The sequence below is a fragment of the Schistocerca cancellata genome, chromosome 6, assembly GCF_023864275.1.
Source record: "Schistocerca cancellata isolate TAMUIC-IGC-003103 chromosome 6, iqSchCanc2.1, whole genome shotgun sequence".
Taxonomy (NCBI): Eukaryota; Metazoa; Arthropoda; class Insecta; order Orthoptera; family Acrididae; genus Schistocerca; species Schistocerca cancellata.
This window is the reverse complement of record NC_064631.1, coordinates 221,093,680-221,116,898: the sequence shown is the minus strand read 5'-3', so window position 1 is coordinate 221,116,898 and position 23,219 is coordinate 221,093,680. Positions and strand designations below refer to the sequence as shown.

The window sequence follows — 23,219 nt, the reverse complement described above, 5'->3', positions numbered from 1 at the left end:
GTAGACTTCTGGGTGCAGTGTCCACTTCATTGGCACCCTCTTGCGTATACGGACGCTTCATCACAAAAAATACTGGAACCATTACAATACCAAACATAAACGACGTTTTCGTCCTGTTGCAGCGGCCTTCCTTGGAGTGTTTCGGGCTTGGTGGTCGAGTGGTAAAGCGCATGCCTCGGAACCGAGAGGTCGCAAGATTGAATCCCCGTCAGATATTCCATGAAACGATACATGGTTCGGATTCAACGTTAAACGGTAGGTCCCCTTTCCCTGGTTAGGGTTATTGGTTAGCTCAAGGACACACAAGTCGTCGAAGTAGCCTCCTGTTGTGTTGGCGGAAGAGCCAACACCGTGTTACTAATGGAGGCCGAAATGCACGCGTTTTAGCTCACGCAGGCTGGCGTGAGGAGGGAAGAACTATACTGACGTGTGGTCTGGAACATGACAAGGAATTAGAATTCAAAAAGCGGACGCAATTAGTTTGATACTTAACTTTAATCCATTAATGAAGAACGTCGCTCTTGACGGTACATGATTCACAATATTATCTGTTCAGAATACATTCTTGAAGAATATGGCGCCTTGCCAGGTCGTAGCAAATGACGTAGCTGAAGGCTATACTAAACTGTCGTCTCTGCAAATTAGAGCGTATGTAGACAGTGAACCATCGCTAGCAAAGTCGGCTGTACAACTGGGGCGAGTGCTAGGGAGTCTCTCTAGACTACACCTGCCGTGTGGCGGCGCTCGGTCTACAATCACTGATAGTGGCGACACGCGGGTCCGGCGTATACTAACGGACCGCGGCCGATTTAAAGGCTACCACCTAGCAAGTGTGGTGTCTGGCGGTGACACTAAACCTCCAATTGGAAGACTTGTACCAGTCGATTCAACACCTCACTTGTGAAACTCCCAGCCAATGATTCCGCACAAATATTTCATTCCTTTAGGATGCAGACTATGTCCTACCTGATGGCGCACCTAAGAGTCTTCAAATGGCATTTTTATCTGTCGTTTCTAAAAATATTTAAATTTTGCTTTTATGACACGTAGCTGGGAAAATGGGAACAGTGAGAGGTAGTAAACAGTCTAAAATAGAAAGTGAAGAAGAAGAAAGTGGAGTTACTTAATAAATAAACAAATAAATAAATAAATGCTCGTAATGTAGTATGATGCCGAGCATAGAAGAAGGCCTCGTTTTGTCTCTCATTTTAAACAAAATTTGTCTAATTTGTAATTTTGTGTGCCCAATCGATATATCAACCCCAAATTATCCTACGATAGCGTCTATTGCAACTATGAGTCAAGTTATCGAGGTATAATATCGAGCCCAAGGATGTTTGCGGAGGTGACAGTAAAACATGAATAGTAACCAATGTTTCCAACAGTTACCGGATATGGCAACTGCGCCGTGCGGCACTCTCTTCACATTACAACCGCAGAATAGCTGGAGTGTATACGCGGGGACAGTTTTAGTCAGATTCGTGTGCGCAGGAAAATTTCTGTTGCTAACTGGTAGCACGATACGCCGACAGGCCCTGGCGTCGCCGGCGGCCGGCGTGGTGTCGGCGTTCGGGGCGGCCGTGGCGCCGTTCCCGCTGGCGGGCCACGTGACGCTGGAGGCGCTGCAGAACACCAAGGTGGCGGTCGCGCAGTTCGCCGCCACCGCGATGGCCGGCAACGCCGACAACGCGGCCGCGCTGCAGGAGCTGGCTGTGCTCCAGTCCACGCTCTTCACGCTGCAGCACCAGCAGGTGACGTATACCTTCTACATCTACATCTACATGATTACTTTGCAATTCACATTTAAGTGCTTGGCAGAGTGTTCATCAAACCACAATCATACTATCTCGCTACCATTCCACTCCCGAACAGCGCGCGGGAAAAACGAACACCTAAACCTTTCTGTTCTCTTATTTTATTTTGATGATCATTCCTACCTATGTAGGTTGGGCTCTTCACGCTGCAGCACCAGCAGGTGACGTATACCTTCTACATCTACATCTACATGATTACTTTGCAATTCACATTTAAGTGCTTGGCAGAGTGTTCATCAAACCACAATCATACTATCTCGCTACCATTCCACTCCCGAACAGCGCGCGGGAAAAACGAACACCTAAACCTTTCTGTTCTCTTATTTTATTTTGATGATCATTCCTACCTATGTAGGTTGGGCTCAACAAAATATTTTCACATTCGGAGGAGAAAGTTGGTGACTTAAATTTCGTAAATAGATCTCGCCGCGACGAAAAACGTCTTTGCTTTAATGACTTCCAGCCCAACTCGCGTATCATATTTGCCACACTCTCTCCCCTATTACGTGATAATACAAAACGAGCTGCCCTTTTTTTGCACCCTTTCGATGTCCTCCGTCAACCCCACCTGGTAAGGATCCCACACCGCGCAGCAATATTCTAGCAGAGGACGAACGAGTGTAGTGTAAGCTGTCTCTTTAGTGGACTTGCATCTTCTAAGTGTCCTGCCAATGAAACGCAACCTTTGGCTCGCCTTCCCCACGGTATTATCTATGTGGTCTTTCCAACTGAAGTTGTTCGTAATTTTTACACCCAGGTACTTAGTTGAATTGACAGCCTTGATAATTGTACTATTTATCGAGTAATCGAATTCCAACGGATTTCTTTTGGAACTCATGTGGATCACCTCACACTTTTCGTTATTTAGCGTCAACTGCCACCTGCCACACCATACAGCAATCTTTTCTAAATAGCTTTGCAACTGATACTGGTCTTCAGATGACCTTACTAGACGGTAAATTACAGCATCATCTGCGAACAACCTAAGAGAACTGCTCAGATTGTCACCCAGGTCATTTATATAGATCAGGAACAGCAGAGGTCCCAGGACGCTTCCCTGGGGAACACCTGATATTACTTCAGTTTTACTCGGGGGGGGGGGGGGGTTCGAATCCTGCGTCAGGCATGGATGTGTGTGATGTCCTTAGGTTAGTTAGGTTTAAGCAGTTCTAAGTTCTAGGGGACTGATGACCTCAGCAGTTAAGTCCCATAGTGCTCAGAGCCATTTCGAGCTCGAAGGCAAACGGCAAAGCTAACAGTGAAAACATCCCACATCTCACCCGCCAAAGAAATGCAAAGCTGTTCACACAACCTCCGATAACGCCCACCTTCACACTGACAATCGGAGTGAAAGCTACGCTGCAGCGATCTGGTTGGGGAACACTACAACATCCTCCGTACAGCCAGGATCTTTCACCATGTGATTTTCACTTCTTTGACAACCTGAAGAAAGACGTGGACGTCGGTTTCAGTCGGATGAGTAAGTGAAAGAGTGGGAGCAGTTGTGGGTCCGTCAGCGGCCATCCGTGTAATAGGAGACAGGAATTGATCGTCTCGTCTTCTAGTGGGGTAAATGTCTTAATCACCACACACATTAAGACATTTACCCCACTAGAAGACGAATTACTTCTGAATGGAACCATTCCATGGTCCTGTTGTGTGTGTGTGTGGGGGGGGGGGGGGGGGAGGATGTTCGGTTTTCATTTGACTGCCCTTTATAAGTCTGGCAAGCACCAACCAATAAAATAAATGTTTTAGGTGTGCAAGATACAAGAACATAATGTAAATACATCATAATTCTTTTTATTTTCATAAATATATCTAATTTGGACGACGGCTAAATTCATAGAAACTGCCCTCACAAAATTAGTTAATAATTTTTGTAAAATTTTTAAATAGACACAACTAACATCTCATCACACACTAAGATTTAAAATAATACGCCCATTCTTTTAACGATAATCTTGTGATCACATTCTTGGGTACTAAATAATTTGCGACAAACAGAAAACTAGCAGATGGACTTTTAGTGGAGTACTTTACTGCGTATCATTAAAAGGTAGTGGATGACCAGTTTGTTAGTATTGGACGGCATGTGCTTTTCACGCAGTGTGTAACATGGCAGCAGATCTAGCAATAGGTGTGCCTTGTGTGTGGCTGTGGCAAGGTATGACTGCTCCAGGCGTTACACAGTAATGACTGATCGTCATCGCTCTGTCTCAGAAGCAAAGTCTTCAGCTATCTACCACCAGAACTTGAGATATCTCGCAGCAGCGGTAGCAGTGAAGTGTAGGAGTCTGACTCTACTCTCTCCCCTACCGCGCTGAAATAATTGCCCTGAGTTTATCATTTTATTGTCCACCACAGGCTTTTGCCCCTAAATCGAATTATCTGTTAGTAACTTGTGTTACTTTCGTGTAACGCACTGTTTTGTCAGACTAAAGGACAAATAAATACTTTCCAAAACATATTTTTCAGAATTCAAAAAACTCCATGCTGAACCAGCATATCTCTGAGCGAAAAGCTGTCCGGTGAATGGTTCAGGTACAGCTTGTTCGATACAGGGATAAATTTCTGTCCAGTAAAGAGGCTTTCAGAACGAAACTCGAACACATAACTGTCTTTTACGACCAGCACACTGCAAACGGCGCCCTCCAGGCGCGTTCCATCCTGTCATTATTTATTTGCTACGTTTCCAAACCGTGCAGAAGATATTTTTTTCCCAAAAACTGTTATAAGTTTTTAGACGAGCTGTGCGGCGTGGTCAATCAATTCAGACGCCGAGCTTTTGCTCTTTCTCTGCTGACCTCGCCGCCGGCGGCCCGTTATGTTCTAATTTTCTTTCTTTCATTCATTCATTCCTTCAATTTCTGGCAGAACGTCACCCATAAAAGATATAGGCTCAGGTGCGACCATGGATCCGGCAGACATATATAACCTGTCAGGACTGCAGAACATGCACTGCGATAGCTATGTGTAGTTTCACATATACTATGATACTGAATGTGTTTCTTGTTTGTTTACTTGCAACTACCACTAATTTTGTGCACAGATGAACAGTTGATGCAAAATATACTTTAGTACAGTCAGAATCGCTTGTTGATTAGCTAATCTAACCTTTTTCTATGTATCGATCGCGCCATGAAATACAAGCTTCTCGCTCACCAAAAGTTTCGCAGCCCCAGCGGTTCATCTGTAGCACAAGCAATATGTCGAGACAGCAAAGTGGCACAGCATCTGACAAAAGCCGTTATTCGCACCGCAGGTGATGCAACTATCGTTGATCCAGCAGCTGCAGCAGCAACTGCAGATCACGCGCTGCCCCAAGGAGGCGGTGGCGCTAGCGAGCCCACCTCCGGTGTCCGCGCAGCCCGCGCCGCCCCCGGGGCCCTCCTCCGCCCCCGGCGTCAGCCCTCCGCCCCCGCTGGCGCTGCCTCTACCGGCCCAGCAGCAGCACCCCCCGCTAGCACAGACGCAGCAATCGACGCCCCCCAGCACGCAGTCACTGCCCGCCTCTCCGCCAGCCGCCAAGCAGCAGCTCAAGGTCAGCTTCTGTCTACATTTCCACAATGGTTTCCATAAATAAATTATAACCACAAAAAAATTCTTCGTTATTTGTTTATTCAACGGGCTGTTATCCTTTCTAGTTGTAGAATTCTCGGAGGTCCGATCGCGTGACGTCATAAGTTCTCCACGATATTTCGGCAACTGACTTCTTCCCATCTTCAGGTGGTTTCCGTCAACTGATGGTTGGTTGGTTGTTTGGGGAAGGAGACCAGACAGCGTGGTCATCGGTCTCATCGGATTAGGGAAGGATGGGGAAGGAAGTCAGCCGTGCCCTTTCAGAGGAACCATCCCGGCATTTGCCTGGAGTGATTTAGGGAAATCACGGAAAACCTAAATCAGGATGGCCGGACGCGGGATTGAACCGTCGTCCTTCCGAATGCGAGCCCAGTGTCTAACCACTGCGCCATCTCGCTCGGTTCCGTCAACTGATGCTAAGCTTGTGTGACCCAGATGGGCGCTAGAGAATTTTATAAGTTAGAAATACGCCGGGAAATTTTCAGATCACATATCTTAGTTTCCTCAGCGAAATCTGTCAGCGGTTCTTTCTCATGAGAGATCCCCGCACTGCTGTCTCCGAAGATCTGAACCTGCCCAGTTTCCTTTCAAAACACCGATACAAGTTCCTGGGCTCCTGTGTATCACTCTTCAAAGAGTAGATGTGAAGGCGTGCTGCAAAGTAAGGCCTCTGAATTTTTTATTCTGTTTTCAATATAGGTCGATTTTCCAGCTTGGCTGCCGCAAGTTTCAATCCTCTGCCGCTAGATGTCTCCGAGCTGTAGGTTGTAACATGGCGGTGTGTAACGTATCTGTCGGTGCGTGCGAAACAGCATGCTATAATCTAGTTTCCAACCGCAGAAAACGTGCCTCCAATTGAAATCCATAGAAGAATGAAAGCTGCGTACTGTGATCACTGTATCTACTTCATAGCGTGCGATGTTGGGTTGTTCGTGCTCGTAATGAAGGAAACGGTGGAACCTCAACATGTGTGACAGAGCTCGGGGTGGACGACCGATGCGGCAACCGATCAAACTCGTCGGAATCGGGTTGATGATTTCACCAGAGAAAATTGTCGGATAACGCAGACACAGCTCACGAGAGCATGCGCAAGCCATCATTGCAGATCTACGGCACAGAAAACTGTGTGCACGGTGAGTGCCTCTGTTTTCTCAGAGTTTTTCAACCCGGTTTCAGTGAGATTCCTCGGTTGTCGTACATGGTCGTCCACTCCGAGCTCAATCACATACGCTGAAGTTAGCACCACCGTTTCCTCCATTATGAGCACTTATAACCCAACGTCGCACATTACTGATGTCGATACACTCATCACCATACATAGCTTTCATTCTTCTACGAATTTCAGTTGGAGGTACGTTTTTGCGGTTAAAAACTCGTTTACAGAAAGTTGTTTCTCAAGCACCGACGTAGTACGTTACACATAGCCATGTTACGCGATACAATTCGGAGCTCTCTAGTAGCAGATGGTTGCAACTTGCGTCAGTGAAGCGGAACGTTGACGGGGTAATATGTACATAACTCAACCAATATTGAGAACAGAAAAAAAATTTTGAGGCAATACTTTTCAGCATGCCTTCGTATTATATTGGAAAATTCAACTGTATATTTGCGGAAATCGTAGATCACCGAGGAGAACATCTGGGAAACATTTAATAATAAATAGCTCAATATTCCACAAGAAAAGACATACAGCGGTAGCAGAAAATCTAGCTCGCAGCTTATATAAACAAATGCTCCTTCACACTCAGATTGAAGAAAACATGTTGGCAAATGAAGGAGAAAACGGATAAAACAGATCCAGACTTGAAGGTGCAATTGCCCTTTAAGGTCGATTGCCCGATAGAAAAAGAGAAAGATCGTTGAAACAGCTATAACGCTAGAAAACATCAAACGACAGTCTTCAACATTAACTATGCTGATAGAACTGTCACATGCACAACAGCAGTCTAAGGTCAGACTGCGTCTTTTCTACACTGCAGAGAACTGCAAGTATGGTAACAGAACGACAGATTGAATTCGCATTCAGGAGGCTGGAGGTGAGGGATTCCGATTTCTGTCCCTCTGAAGCACTTCGGGTGGGGAAAACGAGAAGGATTTCGTGTTAATGGATCTTACTTGAACCATCTCCAGTTCACTGACGACATTGTAGCTATTGTTTGCTCCTAGTGCAAATAAGCTTCGGCAACTGAAGATGAACTTAACAGAACAAACCGGGCTGAAAATCGGTCATTATAAGGAAGTTAAAAAAGGTAACTTCTGAAGCACCAAAATAATATTACCTGTTACAGACGTTCGTTTTTAGTCCTTGCTGCTGTGTGTGGACTGAAGGACAAGTCGTGCGAATTTTGGTAACAATAGCTCGTTCTGGGGGCCGTGAACAGCATATGTTGAAAGAAAGTCCTCTCCTGGTCCCTTGGTGCTGATTCATCCCAGCATGTGATAAGATACTGCTAAATTACACTCAGTAAGTACTCGCAAGGACAGAACGTAATTCATTAGTGAAATAACGAAAATGAACGAAATTGGAAAATAACAGTGAGACCAAAGCCTCTACATCCGGAGTGAACTGATGACCTCGGCTGTAAACAATGGTAAAGGGCAGTCGACGAGAAACAAAGTTCTTGCAGGTAAAACATGCAGTTGATAGTTCCGCAATAAACAGTGATGTGATAACTCTAGCTCAAATTTCCGATTCTTGCTAACGGCAACTTTGTCAGGATGGGTGCAAGTGACAAAAAGATGGATGCAGTAGCAGTAACGAATATGGCGTTCGTTCCAGGAAAATGTTTTTCAGGAGCGATTTGTAAAAATATGATGATGCTGTGGATAACTGAAACTCAGATAAAAATCACAGTAAATCTGTGAACACCAACGCACTTCAAAAGTTTTTGCTAATAAGGCAAATGGTAGTACTTATTTAAGCAAGTAAACGATGTTTCATTGTGTTCCTTCACACAGTTTATGTAAATGATAGTAGAAATGTTAAGGTCCATCCTTACGTGCTGTAATAAGGTTCTTGCTATAATTATTTTTTTATCATGCGAACCATAGATTAATCTTAAGAGGTTGTTATACTTTATTACTGCAGCAACTGTTAACGCAGATCTTGGTACCAAACACAGAAACAATTCGGACCTTTTAAATTTGTATTTGTGAGAGGTTTCACAATACAGCTTCGTCAATTCGCCCAGAAAGCAAAAAAGTGGTAAGTTAATGCTAACCCATGTTAAGAGCACTTAGTCTGCAAGTAAACATTTTTAAGTAACCGTTGATGAGTTTTTAGAAATAAAATTTTGTGTAGAACGTTCCATTTTAAAAATATGTGGTTACTGTAGATATATTTGAAAACAGTGACTTACCTTAACAAAATATTCACGTTGTATATAATTGAAAATCTTATTTATGCGACTTTATCCAAACTTTTCCCAAGCAATTTCCCAAAACAACCAACTTGTCGTTTATCATTGTTTACTGCTCAAGTCTTGAATTCTTCAGCATGACTCGGGAATGTGTTCCACGCAGTAAATCAATTACAGTACGCTCAGTAAGCCACTGTGCAGTGCACGGCGAGAGGGCATTACATGCCAATATTACCAATTTTCTTTTGTATTCCATTTGCTTATTGACAAGGAAAAGCTTTGTTTGTACCTCTTTACGTGTCCTAATATGTATCTTATTATGATACATACAAGTGAAGTACAACAGTAAGAGAATAATGGTGGCACAATCTCCTTCGAATTAAGGTTGTCTAAATTTACCCAACAGTTTCTCCATAATTCCATCATTTTTATTCCAAGAATTCTCATTTAAATTCCCCGAGCATCTCTGGTACACTTTCGTACGGGCTATACTGACACATGTTATGATCCCAGCAGCGCGTTTCAGAATTCGCTGATTCGCTCGATGTATGTTGTCACGCAACTTGGTAATGACTCCAAATAATAGAACAATACGCTGGAACTGTCGCACTAGTTTGTACGCTATTTCCTATCTCGATGCAGTGCTTATTCTCAGAACCCTTACAACAAATCTAAGTCATCCATTCGCATCGCTGATTTTGAATTCACGTGTTCATATTGCTTCTTAGTACTACCCCTAAATATTTGAACGACCTGGCGAGGTCAAGGTATTCACCACTATTCTTCACTTACTATGGGCTTCCTCCCCCCCCCCCCCCCCCCCCCCGCCTTTGTTATTGACATTATCTTACATTTAACCACATTTAAGGTGAGCTGCCATTCAATAAACCAAATGAAAATATTATTCTTTTCGCAATTCTCCGACGACGTTACTTTCCTGTACATAACAGCATCGTTAGTAAACAATCTTACAATTCTGCTGAGTCTAAGGCGCTGCAGTCATGGGCTGTGCGGCTGGTCCCGCCGGAGGTTCGAGTCCTCCCTAAGGGCATGGGTGTGAGTGTTTGTCCTTAGGATAATTTAGATTAACTAGTGTGTAAGCTTAGGGACTGATGACCTTAGCAGTTAAGTCCCATAAGTTTTCACACACATTTCAACAATTCTGCAGATCCTGTCTGATTAATCGCGCACGTATACTGAGGACATTAGAGGTCCTATTACTTTTATTTGGAGCACAGCTGATGTCAGTTACGTTTCTACGGAACATTCGCCGTTTATTATACCGTACTGAGTTCTAATTGTCAAACGTTCATCGAGCCAACCACATATCTGCGAAGAAGCTCCATTTTGTTACTAGGCGACGATGTGGTGGTGTCCAACGCCTTTCGCAAATCTAGGAAGACGGGATATTTTACTCACCCCGAATCTGTTGTTTAGGAGATGTCTTGTATGAACGAAACAAGTTTTATTTCACAACCGTAAATGTTCAATTGCTCTCAAAATAATATTTTCCAGTAATTTGTGTACTACATATAATAAAGTAATAAATATAAAACGCAGGTGGCGGGTCCGTCTCCTCCACCGCCGCCCCCGCCTCCACAAGCGGTTCCCCAGCAGCAGCAGCAGCTCCACTCGCAGCTGCAGCCACAGCAGGGGCAGCCGCCGGCGCAGGTCCCCCAGCAACTGCTGCCGTGCTCCATCTCGTCATCGCTGGCAGCGTCTATCATCACCAACCCGGAGCCGCCGCCGCTCAACGAACCCAACACTCTGGAGATGCTACAGCGACGAGCGCAAGAGGTGCTGGAGAACGCAAGCCAGGGACTGCTGGCCAACAACCTGGCAGACGAGCTGGCCTTCCGCAAGGGCGGCGCCGGCGGCAAGTCTAGCTCGCTCTCGCCGTACGACTCCAAGTCGGGCCGCAACGAGCCATTCTTCAAGCACCGCTGCCGCTACTGCGGCAAGGTCTTCGGCAGCGATTCGGCGCTGCAGATACACATCAGGTCGCACACGGGAGAGCGGCCGTTCAAGTGCAACGTGTGCGGCAGCCGCTTCACCACCAAGGGGAACCTCAAGGTGCACTTCCAGAGGCACTCGGCCAAGTTCCCACACATAAAAATGAATCCGAACCCGGTGCCAGAGCACCTGGACAAGTACCATCCGCCACTGCTGGCGCAACTGGGGCAGAGCCTGTCGCCGCACGGACAGCAGCCGCCGCCGCCCGTGCCGCCAGTTCCGCCCCCGCAGAGTCCGTTCAGCTTCCCGCTGTACAGACCTCCACAGCCGCCGCCGCCGCAGCAGCCGGCGCCGCCGCCGCACGCCGTGCCGCCGCACGACCTGCTGCCGTTGCCCCCACCTCCCCTACTGCCGCCGCACGCCCTTTTCGCGCCCGGACCGCTACCCCGCATCGCGCCAGCGGAGCAGGATGCGCCCGAGAACTTGTCGAAACCTCAGCCACCCAGGCAGTCTCCCCCTCCCCCGATGCAACAGCAGCAGCAACAACCGCGACCGCAAGAACAGCAGCAGCAACAACAGCAGCAACAACACGACGGCAACGAGGAGCCGCCATTCGTCAAACAGGAAGAGATGGACGATGCCGCGTCGACGCAGCGGCGGCAAGAGGAAGACGACTGCGAAGGTCGCCTCAGCCCGAAACGGGAACCTCCCGAGGAACCTGAAGATGTCGATATGTCCGCCAGGTTCCCGTCGTCTTCGCCGTACGACGACAGTCTGGACAGTAAATACAACAGCCAGGACGAGGAGAACAGCCTGCAGGACCAGCCAGAAAACCTGTCGAGCAAGGGCGCCGGCACCTCCAGCAGGCTCTCACCGCCGAGCTCGACGTCTTCCGGTAGTGCAGTTGCCATCGACCCTGCCAAGGACCCGGCCATCTATACCAGTCTCCTCCCGCGGCCGGGTAGCAACGACAACTCGTGGGAGTCTCTCATCGAGATCACCAAAACGTCGGAGACCTCCAAGCTGCAGCAACTAGTCGACAACATCGAGCACAAACTGACGGACCCCAACCAGTGTGTCATCTGCCACCGCGTCCTCTCGTGCAAGAGTGCACTGCAGATGCACTACCGCACACATACCGGTGAAAGGCCGTTCAAGTGCAAGATATGTGGCCGCGCGTTCACCACCAAGGGCAACCTCAAGACGCACATGGGCGTGCACCGTGCCAAGCCACCGGCGAGAGTGCTGCACCAGTGCCCCGTCTGCCACAAGAAGTTCACTAATGCGCTGGTACTACAGCAGCACATCAGGCTACATACGGGAGAACCCACAGATCTGACCCCGGAACAGATACAAGCTGCAGAAGTGAAAGACTTCCCTGCAGCGGCGTCGACCCCTGGGCCTCCCTTTCCCGGTCCCGTCTCCTTTCTGCAGGCCTTCCCACCGCTGCCGCCGCCGGGCATTCACCTACCACCCGCGCAGCACCACACCAAGCTCCCGGCAGGGTCTGCACATGGGGAGCTCAAAGAGGAAAAGCCTGACTATCCCGATGACGACAACTCGAGTAGCAGCGGTGGTGGAGGGCAACAGCAACATCAACATCAACAACAACAGCAACAGCAGCAGCAGCAGCAGCAACAACATCAGCAGCAACCACAGGCTTGCACGTCTGCCTTGCAGCAGCAACCGTCACCACAAATCTTCTGCACATCCCTGGCGGCACTCGAGAACCAGGTGCGCACCATCACGACAATGGCGTCACAGCTTTCGGCGGCCAAGTGCTCGCCACCGGCGGCCACACCGGGCTCGGCGCCACCCCTAAACGGTGACCGCTCACCGTCTCCCAGTGCTGGTGCCCCTGCCGGCCCCAGCGCCGCAGCCAGCCCCTCGGCATCAGAGTCTGGTGGCTCACTGAGTGGCGCCCTCGACCTAACGCCACGCTCTTCGTCTGTGGGCGCTCCGACACCCTCTCCCGGCCCGCCGACATCAGCCTCGGGGCCAACTGCAGCGCCACTACCCCCACCACCACCTGGAGCTTTCTCGGGCTTCGGCTTACTACCACCTGGACCCATTGGCAGTGCCTTGACGTCCTCTGTCCTCACATCGACTGCATTCAGTCCCATTGGCCTTGGGGCAGGTAAGCAAAGAATTTCAGATGCAGTGCTACTGCTCTCTAAGAGTCATATTTGCACTTAAATACATGACTGGTTGTGGATTTACGCATTAGGAAATGGAAATTGTTACTTCATGGAACACTAGTCTGGTACATGTCAAACTGGTGGAAATGTTAATCACATATGTTGTTGTTGTTGTTGTTGTTGGGGGTCTTCAGTCCTGAGACTGGTTTGATGCAGCTCTCCATGCTACCCTATCCTGTGCAAGCTTCTTCATCTCCCAGTACTTACTGCAACCCACATCCTTCTGAATCTGCTTAGTGTATTCATCTCTTGGTCTCCCTCTACAATTTTTACCCTCCACGCTGCCCTCCAATGCTAAATTTGTGATCCCTTGATGCCTCAGAACATGTCCTACTAACCGGTCCCTTCTTTTTGTCAAGTTGTGCCACATACTCCTCTTCTCCCCAATTCTATTCAATACTTCATCATTAGTTATGTGATATACCCATCTAATCTTCAGCATTCTTCTGTAGCACCACATTTCGAAAGCTTCTATTCTCTTCTTGTCCAAACATAACAGGTACAAAATGATGAAACATTCATTCCATTTGTAACCGATGTCCATCACCAACATCAGTGTGATGTGTGACAGCTATGTGCATGAACCAATGTTGTATTCATTGTAGCATTGGAGTAGACAGCCTCCAAATATCATCAGGGGGAATTTCTTAACATGCCAGAAACATATGCTATGTCAGTTCATCAAAAATATTGACTGGAGGTTGCTATGGTAGTATATTACTGTTCATTGCATCCCACACGTGCCATATTGGTAAAAATCGAGGGTACCAGGCATGTTAGTTAATGACCCACTCGTTCCTCAAGGTGTTTGTGGTATGAACTGCATTATGGGTTCTTGTATTATCCTACTGGAATATAAAATTTGATCATGAGGGGAATGACAAGGTTTACTATTCCTGCCACACACTGGCAAGTACCTAGCCTCTCTTTGAAAATTATCAAATCTGTACTAGTGTTACACCCAACAGCTCTGCACACTATGATTCCGAGAGTTACAGGGGTGTGGGTCTCAAGAATCACTGCTTTTAGTGACCTTTTCACTGGCTGAAAGTCCATCTGCCACTAACAAAGGCCACACTCTTCACTGAGTATCATGAAAATCCACTCAATGTTCCTCTTTACTCTGACTCTATGCCATGCAAGTCTCTGTTGCCTTTGGTACGGTTCCAGCAGTAAATGATCTGGGCAACATGAGATCTCAATCCAGCACTCAGCAATAGGCTCCTAATGGTTTGTGGTCTCTCCTAACAGTTTGTGGTGGCACTCTGCCTGTAACCTATGTCCAGTTTTCAGCTGTTATAATCTGTCTGTCTGTCAGTCAGAGTCAGCTGAACAATCCTATGATCCATGTGAAGCATAGTCCTTCTAGAAGGACCTGTACCTACCCTTCTTGCCACACCATTGGCCTGAGTCCTTCTCATCATCTTTCATCCTGCAATCATTGTACTGCAACCAACTGTCTGTGCGATCTTTTGGTGTGATGCTCCCTCCTGCCAATGATTTAGCTATTCTCAAAAGACCAAAAGATGGCAATACACTGCTTGTGAATGCCCTCTAGGAATCTCTATTGTGATCTCCACCTAAAAAGTTCAGTTGTGTTAGACATGCCCAATAGCTGTTGTGTACTCACATCATCGTTTATTTGTAGGAATGCCTTTTTTTCTGTGCTTAAAACAGAATTGCATAAGGACAAAGTTTTAACCAACATATCACGGAGGAAATACTGGAGTATCATTTCAATGGCATTTAGTCAAGATATAACACTTCCCATTTCAGGCAGTGTATATAAAGATAGATCACAGCTATAAGCTACAAGTGAATAAATTTTTCATCTCTAGCATCTTAAAAAACTATAAATATTGATAATGTGTTATGAACTTGAGAAACAGCCACAAAGGGTTCACGAAACAATATACAGCTTGTTTTTGCAGCTCTGTTAACCTTTGACAAATGGACATCAACTTTGTTTTTTTCAGCTGGAACTATTCTCTTTCCAGCCCTAAATTAGTAGCTCCAATGAGGCAAATTTAGTGATATAAATACCGGAAGTTTCAAATACAACACATGTTCTGTGTACAGCATTGCATATGAATCAATACCAGTGAGGCCAGCTCCATTTGCTGATGATGTTCTACACCATTAGTCAGACTCTGGCATGTGGCATACCAGTTTTAGCCACACTAGATGCCTTGGAAGGAAGTCCATGAAAATTGTTGCACCATTTGGCAGATCAAGCCAGTGTGTCAGTAGTATCTGCTCCCAGAGCTGTGAACTAACTCAAAAAGAAAACTTACAAAGTAATTCATTCAGATGCTGTTTCTCAAGCTCACTGCAAAGTAAGTCTGAAAATGTGTCTTCCACAATAATTTTAATAATATCAAAGTATGTGCTTGGTGTACATGGTGTTTCACAATTTCTATTACAAGCTTTTAGGGGTTGTAGAAGGTACTTAGTAGATAAGAGTTTCAGTAAGTAACATGTCTACAAATGTAACATTTGGATAAGTTTGAAGATCAGATCGATTTCAAATCTCCCACTTCATGGTACACACACACACACACACACACACACACACACACACACACACACACACACACACACACACACACACACACACACCATAGGCGAACTGACCCGTCTAATCTACAGGGAGCCCATGGCATTGACAAAGTTTCAATTACTGATTGTCAGTTTTCTTCTACATGACACAGGACATCGTGTCAAAAGTCAAGAGTACAGCATGTCCAAGGAACAGTACAGTGAAATCCCCTAGTTTTGAATGTACCAGTTTCTCACAGCTGTTGTTGTACTTGGATAAAAATGGTATGCGTTGTCATAATTACAACAGGGCCTGACAATGGAATTCTGTGTGTGTGTGTGTGTGTGAAACAGTCTGTGTATTAATGGAAAAGTGTTTCCCTTTTGGATATCAAAGAAATCTGTCACTGAAAACTATTGAGTAGGCTATTACCAGTCCTGTGCCTCCTGTTCAATATGTTTCTTTGAGCATGAGACATTGCTTCACCAAGCAGCGGCTGGAGAAAATACAGGGTGCACATAAACTTCAGGAACACTTTCAGTTATTTATCGCACAAGAACTAAACAATGTGGAGATGTCATACATATTGCATTATGAAGAGAAACTCTGAAAGTCTTTTTTACAAACATTCAATATGCGAACCTTGAGTGACCCAGCAGATGTCAATACGGCAATCAAATTCTTGCCATACCCGTCCCAGCATGGCATTGCCGACTGTGACAGTTGCTTCCCGTATTCTCTCTCAGAGCTCTGCTACATCACGTGGTAGAGGCAATACATACACCAGATCCTTAATGTGTCCCCACAGAAAAGAGTCACACAGAGTGAGATCTGGTGATGGGGATGCCATTTCATGAAACAGCTGTCCCCTTCTGTAGCATGGCTGATCCATCAATGTGGCAGCTCCATGTTCAGGTACCTACGAACTTCACGATGAACATGGGGTGGAGCCCCATCCTGCTGAAAGATGAACGGAGAGTCCGATTGCATTTGAGGCATCAGCCATTCTGCAACATGTCCAAGTAGGAATATCCAGTGACAGTGCTCTCGGTGAAGAAGAATGTCCCTTACAGTTTTCGACGTGACAGGGCACAAAAAACATTTATCTTTGGGGAATCACACTCAAATTCAATGCATTCATGTGGATGCTTTGTACCCGAGATTCAACAGAATTCAACAAACGATCAAGAATGCCATCCTCATCCTCATTCAGTCATTTCAACTGCGAACAAAACTCAAAACGCTTGTCTTTGTTGTCATCATTAAGCTTCTGCACTACCTCCAATTTGAATGGTTTCATAGACAGCTTCTGTTGCAGGACTTTCCACAGTGCCACTGGAGCCATTTCAAGTTCAAGAGATGCACAACACACCATTTTCTTTGGACTCCTTATGAATGTCTCTCGTACGTGCTCCACATTCACTTCACTCACACAGGGATGTCCGCTTCTCCTTGCCGGGTGCAAGCAACCCATTGTAACGAATTTGTTGTGCTAGTCGTAAATGGCCTTCCTTGTTGATGGCTTCTTACCATACTTGGTTCTAAACATCTGTTGAACAGCTGCAGCACACTTGTTTTTGCCGAACTACACACAGAAAGCTTGCTCTGCACCTGAACTTGCCATGTTTGTGACTAGCACTGGCTATCACCAAATTACCAAACTAGGCTGTGGCAGTATACATGAAAAAAAGACTTTCAGCATTTCTCTTCAAAATGACATATGTATGATATCTGTACAATGTTTGTTGCTTGTGCAATAAATAATTGAAAGCATTCCTAGACTTTATGTACACCCTGTACATATGATTAAAGAAATTTACAAGCTTTCAGATCCAGTGGCTCCTTCTTCTGGCAGAAGGGTTGAAGGGGAAGAAGGAGAAGTGAAGGAAAAGAGCTGATGAAGTTTAGGAAATGGGGAGAGTTCGAAAAAGTCATCCAGAAACCCATGTCCAGGGAACTTACCGGACAAGATAAGAAGGAAAGGCTGTACACATGTTAATATACAAAAGTGACTATGGAATTATGAATACCAGTTACTTCAGACAAATAAAGTATCTATACCAATTCAGTTGGATTTTAACAGATATACTCTAAAATTGTCAGAGTTAATTAAGTATAATTACTATTCCTCTAATCTGTCACAGCTAAGATGACCCAGTAAGCAAATAATTGAAATTAAATCTCTGTTGGCTACACAGTGACACATTTCCCAATATGAGGAGACTGGCATATTCTTTCACCAAACACTCAATCACTGCCAGGGTATGGGGCTATAAAACTGGTGACCTTGGAAAATATCTATATGTCTGAATAAGAAGTAACTCAACTCTCTATGAAACTGGCCATGACACCTAACTTCCAAAACAAAAAAGCAGTCCCTTTTGGCCAACTATTTACTTGAAAGCATTGATTGTCTTACCTCAAATATATCCTCACAAAACATTTGCTGGTAGAGTCCTTTTTCTCCTATTACCTTTTTTTTCCAAGTTAAGCAGAATACTGTCAGTCTATGAAATGGTGACCCTAAAAAAAATAGCGTACAAGATCTGAGGTCGCAAAACACTGGAGACAGCCATGCATGCACATTCAATGAAGTTATTATTTTAATTAGCACTGCAGAATCAGTTGACAAGTATGTGTATCAGATGCAAAATAAATTGTAACAATGTTTTAGATGGCACCTATAAATCTACTACTATTACTCCAAACTAAAATTATAACAAACACTTATAAGCAATACAGGACAGTATCATTTTGTTAATTATGTCTACATTTTTTGTTGGAGAAAGAAAGCTTCACTTACAGCATATCAAAAATAGCTCTGCACTAATTGTGACATTTATTTTGTCACATACATAATTTTTTTTAGATAGCACAATTAATTCTATTTCTTTCAGATTTTAACTCTTTCTCACTGCATGAAGAGGAAAAAACTTTGTACAGAAAATGCAAACTATACAAAAATCATAAGATGAAGTCCACTTATCTTTCAGATTCAGAGTTCAATGGTCGAAGCAGATTTCCATTTCATCCGCTGGCACCTTCACTTCGAGACAAAATACCCTACTCGTTTCTAGATTCTCACATCAATAGTAAGTTTGACTATAGTTCCTAAATCTGTAACATAAATACTATTGATGTAACACATGAACATAAGCATGAAACTGCAAACAATTCTCAAGGGCAGAAAACGCACATTTGAAACAATATGTCTTCTGTATGAATATTGAAATACAATGTTAATACAATGTAAAACATAGGATAAGAAACTTGTGCTTGAAAGAAAAGGGGATTATAAACATCTTAAAGGTGAAGTCAGAAGGAATGGAAGGACACTTGACAAGAGAGTACTTATTTTCTGCAGCTCCATTCCTAGTTCTTTTGCTGATTCAGAGGAAAAGCATGAGAGTACATGGTTCCATATCCAGAAAATCATCTGTCATTTAAGAATATGGAAAAAAGCATTAGCCCTATCTAATATGTTCTATTCACTTCTTACTAATGAACTTTAAAGGGACTACTTCTTACAGGTATATGCAGGAATTTATTATTTGAATTTAAATTTCCCAATTCAGAAATGAAATGTGACAATGTGCCTAACAAATGTATTTTGATTGAACTACTCACAATTGGATTTGCATGCTATGTCTGTCTGACTGCATTCAGTTTATGGCATGGGAATCCTAATAACCCCAAGGATATATACAGCTATTCCTAGACAACAGCTGATCTATTGTCAAAGCTAGATAAATATTTATGTAAGCTTTCTTCTGAATGTAACAAATAAAGTGAACAGTCTAATTTCTATTTCATTGACTTATTTCTGGAATTAAAAAAAAATTTTTTGCAAATTGCAACATTTGGCACCGACATTATTAACTTGTTTAAGATAATATGTTAGAAATTAGGTTTTGTATAACTAAATCAGTGGTAAAAAGCCATGAACCAACATTACCTTATTTCAGTTCTCATTTCTTACAGTCTCTCACATGAGCATAGCATCTAATTTTAAGTATGGAAAAATAACTGATAATAGTTATAAAAGTATTGTAAGGTATTTTAGAGTAAGCCATTGAATTGGTTTTTTGCATTTGCTTCTGTTAAATCTCATGAAAGAATAAAACACCAAACCACAAGAAGAGTAACAAATATAAATTTGTGCATTAACAAATGCCATCAATGACAATACCCCTGATTTTTATATAATTTTTTTCTTTTTGTTTCTTCTCCTATTCATTTGGTATTTAAACAATTTTAAGTCTTAGTATCATAGTGCTATTGACTTTGTGGAAAATCTTACAAACTGTCAGACACTGTGTCAAATAATGTTCTTCTCCTAATATTGAAAGTAGCAACTCTACATAGCTTTAATCTAGGAAGTTTATACTTATATTCTACTAGCCAAACTGTACTTGAAATATTTGTTATTCCACTTAAATGTTCCATCGCTATTTCCTAAAAGATGTGTATATTTGCTGTAGTCACTGTGAAAATTTTCTACATTATAGGAGATGAATGAATGATTCAGTTATTAACATAGTCTTATGTTGGTAAAAAGACAACAATCACAAAATGTGCAGATCTCTCTGCTGAGAGCTTTGCATTATTACATAACATAATACTTCAGTGTTCTGAGGCAAAAAGTCAAGAATTTATTCTATCTAAAACTGTTGTGTGTATGCCAGATACAGTTCCATCTTATGTCATACACAAGTATATATGAGCATTTATGCTATTGTGAATTGAAATATATTCATTCTGCTTGACACATAATGCTGAAGAACATTCATTTAGCATTGATTACATTACACCTAATGCTCTACTTTGTCTGAATTGTGATAATGCAGTTACTGAGCTCTACCACAAAATCAGACACAAAATGTAGAAGACAATATAATATCTGAAAAATCATAAATAAGATTGTACAATTCAACTGCAAATGACTATCATTACTTAGTTAACATTTAGTAGGGCAGTCAACAGTAACAAGATAAATTCTCAAAATTTCAAGCTTTCATAATCAGAAGTTTCATCTTACAGCATTCATTAGACAATAACACGTACTGTAAAATTGGTAAAAAAAGAAACAAGACTCTTGCTCCAATTTACTATTTCTTGTTATGCTGCACATGGTGTGTGCCTTCAGATTGTGTTCATAGTGCTGTCCACTCGTTTTCCTTAATCACTAGATACAGAACTATAGTATATAGGCAGTTACCTTTTCAAATCTATTGACTGAAAAGTTCTGTCATCAATATCTGTAGTATGGCACAGAACAGATATCTACACTTCAACAGGAAATCTCCAATGGATTATTATCACATGTTAGTAAAAATATATAGGTCACACATAAAAAGTAGTCACTCCTACAAACAAATGGACAAATTTTTCACAGCCTGATTACATTATTTCCACATAAATAGTTTATAAGCAACAGTAAGGGAAAAAAACAATGGCCATTCACTATATGGAAGATGCATTGAACAGCTGCTACAATATATGAACATGAAGTTGATTACTGAGCCTCAACTACCGAACATATTTTCTTGATTACACACACACACACACACACACACACACACACACACACACACACACACACAGAAAAATCTCCTCTGATTCTGGGGCTCAAATGGTTTACAGGTGTCAATTCCGAAACAGCCATATGTGACATGCATGTCACAGTTGAAAAGTGACTGTTGTGACAGCAGACAAACAGCAGTATTAATAGCATTATGAGAGTAGGTAGCATCCTTAAAACAAGATGTGGTATCTTCTTTACCACAATAGAAGTTCAAAATTTTTAAAAAGTGGTTGAGGGAGAACAAGTACATTTAATATAGTGGAAAGAAAGAACTCAGTTTTAAAGGATAAAGAAAACTGTACAAAGAATATGTAGATGTAAGACCTTTCTTCGAAAAAATACTATGTGGGATTTTCTTCCCTTCATAATGAAGTGAAGTGAAGTGAAGGAAGAAGGAAGGAAGATTAGGATTTAATGTTGCATCAACAATTGTAACTTGTGGGTTTGACCATTTAATATATGGTATTTATATTTTTACCCGTAGGAAATCAATCTTATCGATTTACTAGTTCAAGTAGAATCGATATTTTATACATGAAAATTCACTTGTAGCAAGATATTGTTACAAAAATAAATCAGCTGGTTATTGATGATGACAAAGAACTTATTGCATGCAGTTTTTTTCTTTTTTATCATGGGAGTATGTAAGAAACAGTATGTGTGAACAATCTATTCTTGTCAACCCTTTAGAAACTTTGCTTTACATTTGTGATTTCTCCACACAACTTTTTCCATTACAGTGCGGCCAGGAAACACCACATGCAATATTTGTTTCAAGACTTTTGCATGTAATTCTGCCCTTGAGATTCACTACAGGAGTCATACCAAAGAAAGGCCCTTCAAGTGCACAGTTTGTGATCGTGGATTTTCAACTAAGGTAAGAAAAGATACAGCAGTTAATTGTATTGAACTAATAGTCTTTTTTTTCATATACATACCATATTTGGGATGGCACTCTGATGTTTGATAGTCACTACATTTGTTTTGAAAAGAAACCATAAAAATAATTAATAGTTTGTGGTTTATTGGAGAATTGCACCTAGAAAAATTATGTGGAATAGGTATTAAAAACACACACACACACACACACACACACAGAGATATTTTCTAAGCACTGGGGCGACGGAACCCATAAAAAATTCACGTATCTGCTGATGTTCTGATACATCACTACAGATTAAATCCACTACCTATATTTCTTGTAGACTGAAAATCTGGTTCCATACCACCAAGCAAAGTGCTTCAATTCTTACTTGCATTTGACATACATGTTTGTTGCAAGTGTTTAACCATCACCCACTAGCAGGACTAGCAACATGATGAATGGAAGTGGTAAGCAACAGTGGTTAACCCATTTTGAGTTATAGCCTAGAAGTCTTTAATTTATGAGCAAGTCAAGCCACTTAGCCAGAAACAACAATTCTCTCTCTCTCTCTCTCTCTCTCTCTCTCTCTCTATGAGCAAGTCAAGCCACTTAGCCAGAAACAACAATTCTGTGTGTGTGTGTGTGTGTGTGTGTGTGTGTGTTTGCACATAAACGAGCATTTGTGCTTACAGAGAGTGCCTTCATTATTCCATTATCAATATTACACTAAGACCATACCATGATCAACTTAATTTTTTAGATTATAATCATCAAAATACATAAAACATTGCAATAATTATGCTATTGCATCTATATTAATAATGATTATCAATAACGAAAACCTTAAGACTTAGCTCTAGTGTCTGTTCCTGATCACTATATTGGTGTCCTCCATTTTATGGTAATTCTTTAATTATATTAATCATAATACTGTCATATATATATGAATAATTGTTAAAAATAAATTAACTAAATATACTATTTTCAAAAAGAATAGTTTACTGAACTATGATTAACCATAAATGAAGGCATGAAACTATAAACAGTTGGATAGTTGCAGAAGTAACCAGTTATTTTTACCATGATATATGTGTGATTCTGTAATTAATTCATTTTTGATAAAGGACTCCAGACTACCTGCCAAATTAAAAGTGCATCTGAAATAGCCATGCCATTTGTAACTTGTGAAACAATTCCATATAAACAAACTTACTTTCAATCAATTAAAAGTGGCTAAACTTGCACAGAACCAGAAGACGTCAGATTATGATGCATCAGCCAATCACAATTTATGATAATTCAAGTAATTTAGATACTGTTTATAG

At 42.8% G+C, this 23,219-nt stretch overlaps 1 protein-coding gene across 7 annotated transcripts in view; it reads left to right on the top strand.

The window, feature by feature from the left end:
• LOC126190748 (homeotic protein spalt-major-like) overlaps positions 1-23,219 on the top strand; it is a 544,861-nt gene that overhangs the window by 504,788 nt on the left and 16,854 nt on the right. For 4 of the 7 annotated variants that reach the window (XM_049931250.1, XM_049931251.1, XM_049931247.1 and 1 more), the window contains 5 exons: positions 1,533-1,751; positions 5,080-5,358; positions 10,316-12,845; positions 18,439-18,537; positions 21,770-21,906. In XM_049931250.1, coding sequence (XP_049787207.1) covers positions 1,533-1,751; positions 5,080-5,358; positions 10,316-12,845; positions 18,439-18,537; positions 21,770-21,906 — 3,264 coding nt within the window. The remainder of the gene's footprint in view (positions 1-1,532; positions 1,752-5,079; positions 5,359-10,315; positions 12,846-18,438; positions 18,538-21,769; positions 21,907-23,219) is intronic. The other 3 variants (XM_049931248.1, XM_049931253.1, XM_049931249.1) reach the window with 3 other exon arrangements.